This window comes from Chlorocebus sabaeus, chromosome 17 (genome assembly GCF_047675955.1).
Source record: "Chlorocebus sabaeus isolate Y175 chromosome 17, mChlSab1.0.hap1, whole genome shotgun sequence".
NCBI classification, from domain to species: domain Eukaryota; kingdom Metazoa; phylum Chordata; class Mammalia; order Primates; family Cercopithecidae; genus Chlorocebus; species Chlorocebus sabaeus.
In genome coordinates, this window is record NC_132920.1 from 3,125,177 (window position 1) to 3,137,430 (window position 12,254).

The following is a 12,254-nucleotide window of genomic DNA, read 5'->3' on the forward strand; positions in this document are numbered from 1 at the left end:
GTGTCCACAGACCCAGTGGACCTTTGGCTGGGACTCCATTTATTTTTTGTTCCTGTATGGATGGTTGCCCACTCGAAAGAGGGACTGTGATGACACTTCAGGCCCCTGGATCTCAATCCAGCTCTAACCCTTGAAATGTTTGCATCTTCCTCTTTCTCTGATGTGTGGCCAGCCACTCAGTTGGTCATTGAGGGAATGGCTGGGGCAGTTGTTATGGCACATGGTGGTGCAGGGGACCTGGTCACCTCTCTAATTGTTGGGTTCCAGGCCCAGGAACTGAGCAAGGCATCATAATATTTTTGGGGGGTGACTACATTCAGCCACTTGACCATCCATCCTTGATTTCTTTTGATGGTGTAAGGTAAATACCGCCCTTGCAGTATGCAGGCTTGGCTGACTCCATGGGCACTCCAGAGCCAAAATGGCCCCTCAGAGTTGTGAGTTGACCTGCACTGGGCCAAACTGGCCTGGCTTTCATACTCTGCCTCATCAGTTACTGGATATGGGCTGCCCTGGGGAGGGTGTGCAGGCTCTGAAGGAGGCCATGGCAGAAGGTAGGATTTCTAGCAGTTGGGACAAGTCCTTTCTTGAAGTGGACCTAGGTGGCACACGCAGGCTCTTTGGAGACGCCATCACAGATAATGAGGGAGGTTCTTGAGGACATGAAAGGACAGGGTCAAAGCACAGGTGGATGGATTGACCTTCAGTGCAAGGAGGGATGTCTTTATCTTTCACCATCACAGAGAGAGCAGGAGGAAAGATAGGGTCCAATGAAGACAAGCGTTTTAGGAGAGGGACCAGGGGCTGGGAAGATCCGGCCTTGTCACCTCTATTTTCTTCATACCATCAGAAGCAAGGGCGTCTGCTCAACCTGGGTTTGGGTCAGCTCGGAGCCTGGGGGGCATAGTCAAGGGGAGTGAGAGAGGACGCTGTCCCGCAGCCTGGGGGGCATAGTCAAGGGGAGTGAGAGAGGACGCTGTCCCGCGACTGCAGGGCAGTGTGCCAGGGCCGCTGATGTTGGGCATGACTGGCTGTGACCCTCTCCTGTGTGTTTCCCCAGCAGTGACAGAGCAAAGCTGGAGAGAGAGCGGAGCACTGAAGTTTTGACACATGTATAGCCAGTGAAACCATCCTTACAATCCAGATTTAGAAATTTGCCATGCCAGCCAGGCTTCGAACTCTCCACCAGTAGGTAACTTTGTTTCCTTAATCTTTGGGTCCTCCTAGCTGATGAAGAGCCATCTGTTTTGGTCTCTCAGATCACAATGTAAAGGGATAAACAACCATGGATAGCCATACAATGGAACACCGCTAAGCAATACAAGGACACAAGCTATTGACACGCACACAGATGAACCCAAGATAATTATGATGAAGGAAAGAAGCCGGACAAAAAACAGTACTTACTGTGTGATTCCACTGATATAAAACTCCGGAAAATGCAAGCTAATCTATGTGGCCAGAAGCAGATCAGTGGTTGGGGGCAGGAGTGATTACGGAGGGCAGGAGGGGTACTGGATGCGTCCAGTCTGTGGATTGTGATGATGATTTCACTGGTTATAACGTGTCAGGACTTCAGTTTGTACACTTTGTATGCGTGCAGTTATTGTATGTTAATCACATTTTAATAAAGCTGTTAAAATAGTGACCTGAAAATTAACTGTATTATTGAATCATCGATAATTAGTGAATAGAACGAAACTATGGAAAATGTCCTTTTAAATTTCAATTAGATCTATTAGAGGTTTAAAAAGCAGACCTTTGATAGTTCCAAGTTAAATCCCTAAAGTCAGTTGTAACAGAATCTGACAAAATGGGCTGTTTTCTTTTACCACCTTCTCTCTTAACCCATTGAAGCCTTCGTTACTGGGGGTCTCTCCATAGGTATGACAATGGGATGATTCATGGTGCTTCCCATGAAACTCTCTTGCCATCCTTTCCACGTCTCGGAAAGGCTCCTGTTCTTATTTGCATTTTGCAGATGAGGAAACTGAGTCTCAGAGAGGTTAAAGGGGTAGCCCGAGGCCATGTACATGACTGCAGCTCGGGGCTCGGCGTCCAAAAGGGTGCCTGCTCACCCTCCTGCCAACTTAGTTGACACAATTTTCCTTTCTAAAGGCTTTCTGCCAGTACCGTTGCCATTCTTAATTAGGGCTAGGTGCAGTCGAAGCCTCCCTGGAGTTAAAGGGCTGCTAGGAGGAGGAGGTGGGACGGAAGGTGGCCGTTTTCAGAGTGCTTAAAGAACTAATTAAAAGTGAAAGTCTGTCGGGCGAAGTGTCACGGCCTGGGAGGACCGTGCCGCTGGCTTCAGCCCTTGAATGCCCCACGTCAATAATAATTAGGGTGTGGAAGGAAACAAAGCGAGGGCGAGTTCTGCCGGGCGCCCGTGGGCTCCTAGAGGTCACTGTCGGACTCTGCGACTAAAGTGGGTTTTCCCAGTCTAGAGAGGTGCTGCAGCGCGGGAGAGGCCGGCAGGACCACCCGGGACAAGTACTCCGCCCAGGGCCGGCAGCCGCCCCGCCTCGACCACGCCCCCAACCCAAGCCCGGATTGCCCCTCCCCGACCACGCCCCTCACCCCGCCCCTCCCCGACCACGCCCCTCACCCCGCCCCTCCCCGATCACGCCCCTCACCCCGCCCCTCCCCGACCACGCCCCTCATCCCCGCCCCTCCGGGGCCGAAAGCGGAAGCGCGTTCGGTGTCTCGGTGCTCGCTCCATCGGGTCTGGCTGGGCCGGCAGCGGCGAGGACCCGGGTGCAGCGCCGGGAGCCGTGGGGCGGCATGGAGGGGCTGGTTGCCGCCGCCGGCGGGGACGTCTCCCTGCACAACTTCAGCGCCAGGCTGTGGGAGCAGCTGGTCCACTTCCACGTCATGCGGCTGACGGACTCGCTGTTCCTGTGGGTGGGGGCCACGCCGCACCTGCGCAACCTGGCCGTGGCCATGTGCAGCCGCTACGTGAGTGCCGGGCGGGTGCGGGCGGCGGGGCGGGGCGGGGGCGCGGGGCCTGCGCGAGCTGCCGCCCCCCAGGCCTCTCTTGGGTCCACGGGGCGCCCGACTCCCCCGAAGCCCTCCCGCGGGGTGTCTTTGGGAACCCCCGGGCGCCCGGGCCTGCACCACCCGGGAGCTGCGCGCGGGCCCCGAGCCCCTCTCCCTGCCCCGCCGCCCGCAGCTGCGTCCCGCCCTGGTCTCTGTAGGTCGGAATGTCCTGGGCCCCTCCTCGCCACACGCGCGCTGGGGGACGCGTCTACCTCGAAGCTCTCGTGCCGTGTGGATTTTGAGCACACTGATCATATTTTGGGGACTCCTGCGTCTCCACCTGCTGTCTCAGGCATTTCGCACTAGGCCCTCTTAGGGCATACATCAGGCCCTCTCCCCAAGCCTGCCCCCTCCTCCGCCTGCCCGGCGCTGGGATGGCAGCTCCGTCCTCCTGGCTGTGTGCTCGGAGCCTCGCAGTCGTCTTGGATTCCTCTTTCTTCACACTCCTCTTTCTCAGCTCTCCACGCGTTGAGTCCCTAGGCACTGCCGCCAGTCACAGCAGACAAAACCCAAGCCGCCCTCACCTCCTTCACCCTGCCACGCTGGGCCAAGCCTGGGACATTAACCATTTCCCCTCCTCTCCCGCCTTTCTGGCTTTGCGCGTCGCCGCCTGGATTTCCCCTGGTTTCCTGAGGCTGCTGTAAGAAAGTGCCACAGACCGCGTGGCTTAAAACAACAGAGGTTTATTCTCAAAAGTTCTGTAGACAAGGTCTCTCTCTGTCACCCAGGCTGGGGTACAGTGGCATTCTTAGAGCTCACTGTCACCTCAAACTCCTGGGCTCAAGTGATCCTCCTTCCTCAGCCTCCTGAGTTGCTAGGACTAGACATGTGCCACCGTACCTGGCTAATTGTCTTTTTTGTAGAGATGGGGGTCTCACTATTTTGCCCAGGCTGTTCTTGAACTCCTGGCCTCAAGTGATGATCCTCCTTATTCAGTCTCCCAAAGTGAGCCCGACTCTTTTCTCATAAGGACATCAGTAATGTTGGATTAAGGGCCCACCCTACTCCAGTATAACCTTGTCTTAAATTACATCTTTTTTTTTTTTTTTTTTTTTTGAGATGAAGGCTTGCTCTGTCATCCAGGCTGGAGTGCAATGGCGTGGTCTCGGCTCACTGCAACCTCTGCCTCCTGGGTTCAAGCAGTTCTGCCTCAGCCTCCTGAGTAGCTGGGATTACGGGTGCGAGCCATCACGCCGGGTTAATTTTTGTATTTTTAGTGGAGCTGAGGTTTCATTATGTTGGCCAGGCTGATCTCGAACTTCTGACCTCATGATCTGCCTGCCTCTGCCTCCCAAAGGGAAGCAAGTCCCTCTGGAAGTAAAGAATCTTTATGCTAATCTTTATCCTAAAGTGCTGGGATTACAGGCGTGATCCACCCGTGCCCGGCCTAAATTACATCTTAATTACATCTGCAGAGACCCCGTTTCCAAACAAGGTCACATTCACAGGTACCCAGAGGTTAGGACTTCAACGTATTTTTTGCGGGGACACAATTCGAGCCACAACACTGCCTTGTAACCAGCGCAACAGAATGATAGTTTTAAGAACTTAAGTTGGATATTTTCATTTCTCTGCTCAAAACTTTTCACGAGGTGAACTCAGAGCACCCAAAGACTCCGGTGACCTTCAGGCTCTGTTACCTCTTACGGCTCCTCCCTGTCCTCCAGCTTGGCAATGCTGGTCTCCCAGCTGCGTTAGCTCCCTCTCTCAGCCGTTGAGTGTTTCACGGTGAGGTTTGTCTGCTTGCCCAGGGTGAGCGTGTGTATCTCGAGCTCCTGATGCACCACTCTCTAAGTCCCTGTGGAATGAATGAGTGAGGCCCCGTCAGTGAGACTCTTCTGAAGCCAGTGAGGCAGTGATGACTGAGGGTGCTGGGGGCGGGAAGTCCTGGGCGAGCCCTTTCCCTGTGCACAACAGCACCGGGAAAGACCTCAGGAAGGAGATGGCATCTGGATTCCTTTCTTGCTTTTTTTTCCCTCGGTGTTTCCTTTTTTATTTTTTTCTTTTCTGGAGGGTCCTGACAGTGGGCCTTTGAGCAGGCGGCAGCAGAAGAGGCCTGGGGGACCAGGGGTGACGGGTGGGGCTGTGTGCTCTGTGCCACCTCGCATTCTTTCCTTATCCCAAGGCTTTGGTCATAGTGGGCAAGGCTTTGGGCACTGGTCAGCTCTGGTGTCACTGCCTTGTGCCCCTTTGTGCAGTGCTGGTTTGGGCTAGTGAGTGTGGAAGAAGTAGGCTCGTCCTGTGGGTGGCTTTGGGCACCCAGTCCCATGGTGGTCACAGCTCCCAGTGGGGTGTGTTTTCTCATCTGGAAAGTGCGCCTCCAGCAAGGCCAGGCAGGAGAAGGAACAGGGGACCGACTGAGTGACCTGACCTGTCGGAAGTCCAGTCCCACTCCCTGGCCACAGTGTGCCTGGATGTTCCTTCCAGGGGCAGAGGGCTGAGCCAGCCGGGGAAAAGAGGTGCAGGCCATAGCTTAAGGCAGGAAGCCCAAGGTTCCTGTGACCCGTGGGCTGGCCTTCCATCTCCCGTCCACGCAGGTAGAGTCTGTGGAGCTCTTGTACTTTGGTGGCAGGGCTGAGCGGTTGTAATAGAGACTTTGTAACCCATAAAGCCTGAACTAGTTATTGTCTGGTCCCTGTCGGGAGTTTTGCCAGCCCACGCGTGGAGACTGGCACCAGTCTGTGAGCTCTCCTCACTCCTGCTTCCCTAAACCCCCACGTGTCAGACTGTAGAGAACAGACACCATGCACCCCGAGCTGGCCGACCTTGAGTTCAGCAGGGATTTTTGGTGCCCAGAGAGCCTGCAGGGCTAGTGACACTGAGTCCTACCAGCTTGAGGGAAGCTGGCCTGGGACCTGGGCCCCTGCCTGCTCAGGGATTCTTGGGCCCCCCAGCTGGCTTCTAGGAGTGGAAGGTGGTGCTTCAGCTGCAGGAAAACTCTCTGGGCATGCATCTGCTGGGAGACCACAGTCCTAGTGTGGTTTTAAAAGTTATGAACTCTTAAGAGTAACACAATGGGGCTTTACGTTTTACTTTTGGTAGAAAAAGGCCACCCTAGCTAAGGTAGATTTTCTGTTTTCTAGAAGGTTTAACTGTAAATACTGTTACCATGCAGCTAAATGTTGAACTTGAGGAATCTGTAAACAGCAGGCTCAGTAAGATGATATTTTTGTATCATTTTTAATGAAAAGCATACAGTAAACGCTTTCATTCTTCTCCTATGTTTTTTGATCTCCTGCCTTTTACTGTCTTTTGTGGAAGTGGCTTTGAACCTTTAGGAGATGAGCAGCGCCTGTGCTCTGTGCCCTGCCATGCTGTCCGGCACGTAGTAGCTGTTTGTTCAGTTCACTTGTCCCCGCTAGGACAGTTGGCGGCAGGGGGACCAAACCCCAAAGTCTCTGTACCTCTGTAAATGTTGCCACTTCCCGAGATTCTCAGACCTCTGTAGCCAGGCCGCTTCTCCTCGAAATCTGCTAGTTTTATAAAAGCAATTTGGCCATATTACCAATAAGTTTTTTTTTTTTTTTTTTTAAGCTAGACCTTTTTACTTTACTTTTTTTTTTGAATAAAAATGTAGAGACAGGGTCTCACTTCATTGCCTAGGTGAGTCTCCAACTCCTGGTCTCAAGCAGTCCTCCCCCCACAGGCTCCCAAAGTGCTGGGATTACGGGACTAGCTAGACATTTTTCATGGTGAGATTTTACTCCCCAAGTCGTTGGGAGCAGTTACGCCTACATCTCCGAAGGGCCCATTTGTTGATCTGAGCATCATTTGTACTGCTTGTTTCACCTTATTGCTTCTGGTCCGAAATGAGGTTGGCCAAGCTTGTTCAGACGTTGTTATGCTCCCTGTTTGGATGCTGGTGGCTGGTGCCCTTTCTCAAAGTCACAGGGCACTCGCCGACCCCGAGGAGCCCGCAGGGGCTGGAGCAGCACGCCGCCTCACAGGCTGAGATGGGGAGATTAGGCGTCCTGCCTCTGAGCCAGCTGTGGGGCACGAGGCACTGGGGCACAGGTGCCCAGACTGTGAGTCACTTGCTTCTTGCTGTGGCCTTCATGATCTTGTTTGCTTCCCTTTTGGTTGTAATGTTGCCTTTCAGCATGCTTTGGAGTTTCAGACACTAAAACGAGCCTTCGTGTGAAACTGGTCCTAGAACTTATTAACAGCACTGTGGTTCCAACTTCATCTTTCCCAGCTCTACCGACCTCATATGTGACATGGGGTCCACCTACTTGGTTGTTGATGAATGCCACCCCCTCTTTCCCTCGGCACCTGCGTCTGTCCTCTCAGACCCTGCCACTGCCATCCTCGTGAAGGATCAGAAGCCCCGCAGCCAGAAGTGTGGCCTGCGGTGGGTGGAGAAGCCGCAGTGTGCCCTTTGCTTTTCTTTTAGGACTCCATCCCCGTGTCTACCTCCCTCCTCGGAGACACTTCCGACACGACCTCTACTGGCCTTGCCCAGCGCCTAGGTACGTACCCACAGCTGGTGCTGCATGGCCAGCCAGGCGGGAGCCCCACTCTTTAATGGAAGTATGAAGCAAGTCCCTTTGGAAGTAAAGAATCTTTATGCTAAGAACCGTCACCTCATTGCTGCTGGGAAGCACAGACCTTTGCACGTGGGGTCTTCTTTAAAGGGCACATCCATGCTTGCCTGTCACCACCACCGTCCCAGGGCCGGCCTGTTCCCAAAGGACTCCCACCTTGTCCTTGGTTGTGTCCTTGAGTCCATGAGCTGATTTAGTTCCCTTCTGTAAGTGCATCACCTCCTTCTGGGAGAAGAGAGTGAGAAGTGCCTACAGCCCCTATGGCCAGTGGCTCAAGGTAGCCTCCTGGGCCTTTGGAGGAGTCAGTGCAGCTGGTAGAGCAGGTGTCACCTCTGTGCAGGAAGGACTGTCCTTCACTCACAGTGTGATGCTCTTCAGGGCTCAGAGGGAAGACTGGCCTGGCCTGTGAGTGTGGCGTAGAGTGGGGATTCAGCAAAGGTCATGAGATTGAAGGCTCCACGCCTCCCACACCCCAACACATATTTCCTGTGGGCCAGGTAAGGATTCCATGTGCTCTATGACCCCCAACCCCAGCCCCAGTGCCTGTGGCTGGTGTGCACGGGATGCCTGTCAGGCGTTCTCCAGCAGGCCCAGCTGCTTCAGCTCTGGAGTTAGTCACGGAGCCTCTCTGTGTCTCAGGCAGAGAAGGACCTGGTCCCTGACAAGCAGGAACCTCTGGGTCAGTCACACTGAGGCACATGCACACGAACAGCGGGGCACGTGGCCCAGGGGCAAGGCAGGGCAGGGTGGAGTGTCACCAGCAGGCCCACGGCAGTGTGTGGTTAGGACAGAGGTCAGGGAGGGCACAGGTCAGGGTTTCAGGAACTCGCAGGATTCTTTTTCTCTCCCTTGGAGGTAGAGACCTGACTTGTAAGTTACTTTGGTAATTTTTAACTAGGAAATAATTTAAAATTCACAGAAAAGTTGCAAAGAAGATAGAATTCCTGCTTAGCTTTCGCCCCGATTTCCCACTTGCCATCCTTCCCTCTTTGTGTTTACATCTTTTTTTTCTGAGCCACATGAAGGTAAAAGCCCCCTTTTGTGTCTCTGTGTCACTTTGTGTTTGTGACTAGGTAAGGGGTAGCACACTTATGTGGAACAGGTTACTGTGTGCCCGTGCCTGGTGGGAGAAGGCACAGGAAGGTATTCATATTTATACAGACAGAAAGCTGGGTGGGATTGCCAAGGCACACTCCAATAGAGAAGGTGATGTGAGCGTGTCTTGCAGGCCGTGAATAACTTTTAGATCAATAAGGTAAATTCGGCTCCAGAATATCTATGAGATGGAGGCCTAGTATCTATATGCAAAAAAAGAGGGGTTCTCAGTATCTTGACAAGTCAAGGGTATGCTGTGACTTCCAGCATCTCTGAAGGGACTGGTGCTGCAGAGCTCAGACCAAGAAGGGGTTTTCCAACAAAATCCTGTGCTGTGCCAGTTGTCTCCAGCCTGGGTCTGGGCCCTAAAGTTGAAAGTGCACTATTAATGCACTAAAATGAAAAGGGAGAGGTGTCCTGAATCAGCATCTTATATGAGAGATGAAAGCAAGTAGGGAAAGAGAAGGCCTGGGGGGTTCTCAGTAGCTCTGGAAGCGTCGCAGGAGTTGGTGTGGCCAAGGGGACCCAACCTCCTATGGCTCTGGAGGGCACAGCTTGGGTCTGAGGGGGACAGTGCCTCCGGACACAGCTTTGTTCCCCGGAAGTCCTATCGCTGCACTTAGAGCAGTTGGAATCCCAGGGGGCTTCCTTGGGGTAAAGGGGATGTTCCTGCCCCTGGGAGAGGGTGTGACTTCTGGGCTCCTCCTGGCCAGCCTTGGTGAGCCCCAGCTTCCTACCACACTGCCTGCCTTCATATCACCCTCTGCATGAGTGGTCCCAGCCTGCCTAACGCAGCTAGGAAAGGATGAGTTTGGTCCCTCGTGGTCGGGGAAGCGTAAGAGGCTTCCTCACCCCCCACAGGGTTGAGCAGATAACTGGGCACAGCTGTCTGCCTCGGGGGCACCCTGCACCCAGCACGCTGGTGGGAGGCTCTCTGCTAAGTACTGTAAAAGCTGTTCTTTAAACACCGGCTCTTGGAATAACCTAACAGCTGCCTTTGTCCAGACACATTCCTTTTTTTTAATTAAAAAAAGATTTCCCGAGATGTAAACACGCACCATACAATTCAGCAGCTGTCCTCAGGTGGAGGCTGTGCTCGTCGTCTTGCTTTCTTATAGGTGCGTTGGCTGCCTTGTAAGGACAGTCAGTTAAATAATACCCAAGACCCTTCCAGCCCTAAAGATCACACAGCCTTATACAGCTGAAAACAGGCCTTTGGGGTCCTGGGCTCTACCCTTTCTCAATTTACAAACGAAGCTGGAAGAGGTTTCTAGGCCTCAGTGGGGCCTGTGCCTGTGCCTGTGCCCCCGAGCCACACTGCCTCTCAGGGTTCTTGGTGGGACCGTAGCTCAGACAGCAGCAACGGAAAGGACAGAATTGCCGCCCAGGTGAGATCCTGTGACGTGTGTTCTAAGTCGGGCTTTAGTAATGGTGCGGGTGGCCTGGTGCCCCTCAGCCTCACTGCACCACCTTTCAGCCTTTTGGTGATGAGGCTCAGGACATGGTCACCGTATGTTGAGGTGGGGGCGGGTCAGTGCCTCTCCAGGGGTGAGTAGTTCTGCACTGGCCCTGCGTGTGGGTGAGGCTAAAGGAGGCCCCGCAGTGGGGCAGGCAGCATGGAACTGCCGTAGCCTTCTTGCCCACTTGTTTTCAGGATATCGGCTTTTAGCTGCCGGGTATGTGACTCTACTTGATTTTTGCAGTTGACCCAGTGCGCACCTCAACCATTTATTACCGATTCTGTAGAAAGGGACTAAAACTTACATTCAGTAGAAAATTACATGTCTGTCCATATATATGCCTATCTGTATATGCGCGCGCACACACACACACGTGAATATGTTTGTGTGTGTACACATGTATGCAAATGCATGGAAATGTAGGAGGGAGGGAGGTGGAACTGGTTAGGGGTGGGGTGGTGCTGAAGGAGAACTTTAATATTTTAAATACTTTTTGTTTTGTTTTGTTTTGTTTTGTTTTTTTGAGACGGAGTCTCGCTCTGTGGCCCAGGCTGGAGTGCAGTGGCCGGATCTCAGCTCACTGCAAGCTCCGCCTCCCGGGTTCACACCATTCTCCTGCCTCAGCCTCCTGAGTAGCTGGGACTACAGGCGCCCGCCACCTTGCCCGGCTAGTTTTTTTTTTTTTGTATTTTTTTAGTAGAGACGAGGTTTCACTGTGTTGGCCAGGATAGTCTCGATCTCCTGACCTCGTGATCCGCCCGTCTTGGCCTCCCAAAGTGCTGGGATTACAGGCTTGAGCCACCGCGCCTGGCCTTATTTTAAATACTTTATTTTTTGTGTTTAAAAAAATTTTTTAAAAAAATCAGAACACCAGAAACGCCTCTGTGCAGAGCAGAGGTTCTTAAGCAGTGCAGGCAGGTGCAGGGCTGTTCCCGCAGACAGCTGGCCCCCCATCCTGGCTTTCTGGGTCAGGACGGCTGGGTGGGGCCCAGGAGCTGCCTCTCGAACAAGTTCCAGGGAGGCTGCTGAGGTGGGGCCTGCCCTTCGGAACTCCGGTCTGGTGGAGAGACTGGGAGAGGCCTGAGTGACTCGTCTGCCTTTGCAGCACCTGTCTGAAGAGAGGCGCGAACAGAGCTTTATTCTCTCCCTACAACCCCATCCTCTTTCTGAGCATTTCCCAGCGGCTTGTGGGTGTGAGGAACACGGGGTCTGCTGTATTTCAGGAGTGGCTGTATCAATGTGTTTTCTCTTTTTAGCCAGGAAGACCAACAAACAGGTGTTTGTCAGCTATAACCTTCAAAACACAGACAGTAACTTCGCATTACTTGTAGAAAACAGGATCAAGGAAGAGATGGAGGCTTTCCCCGAAAAGTTCTAGCTGAGTGGCAGAAGTGAGAATTTGTTAACTTATGTACAATGTACATGTAAATAAATGGATTGAATTTCAGTTTGTTGTCAGGCCGCGTTCCCGTTTTGTTTTTAAGGGGTTAATCTTTTGAGCTTCCTTCTCAGCAGTGTGTGGACCAAAAGGCTCACACTGACCCACCTGGTGAAGGAGAGGCAAAGTGGACAGTACACACTTCCTCATTTGGCTGTGAGTGATAGAGGGACGAAATGGGATTTCTGTTGGGATTGAAGGCTGTAATCTAATCTAAGGGTTTCAGTCAGACATGACTGTCTCATGTGCATCCTCAGTTAGAATTAAAGTGATGTGTAAATATGCTTTAGGTTTGTGTGTGCATTCCTCAGAATTCTGTCTTGTGAATTGATGCATTTATCTCCTTCTCATTGCAGTGAAACCCCAGGGCACTTCTCTTCTTGCTGTGTTCTCCCTAAACCCTTCCTCTGGGCACTCCTTTTGTGCTGTGTTCTCTCTTGGGCCTACATTTGAGCACCTCCCTACATTGCCCCATTACTACATTTGTGGTCTTGTGAAGTCTGACTTCTAGGCTCTGTCTCCTCATTTATAAAGTTGGAGTAATCCCCACCTTGATAGGTTCTTGTTAGGATTAAGTAGGTAGATAGCAATGCTTTGCAAACTATAAGTACCATGGCAGTTAGATGTCAATTATGGTTTTATCTCCTTCCTTTTTATGGATTCAAAGGCTTCAGGTCCTTC

General features: G+C 52.6%; 1 protein-coding gene across 1 annotated transcript; it reads left to right on the forward strand.

The window, feature by feature from the left end:
• The first annotated feature begins 2,681 nt into the window (after nt 1–2,681).
• On the forward strand, nt 2,682–11,582 carry PSMG4 (proteasome assembly chaperone 4). Its single transcript, XM_007973823.3, is given in 5 exon segments — nt 2,682–2,955; nt 7,430–7,505; nt 7,959–8,056; nt 8,059–8,077; nt 11,392–11,582. Coding segments are annotated over 5 exon segments (489 nt in total). The 5' UTR covers nt 2,682–2,781; the 3' UTR covers nt 11,514–11,582.
• The last annotated feature ends 672 nt before the right edge of the window (nt 11,583–12,254 follow it).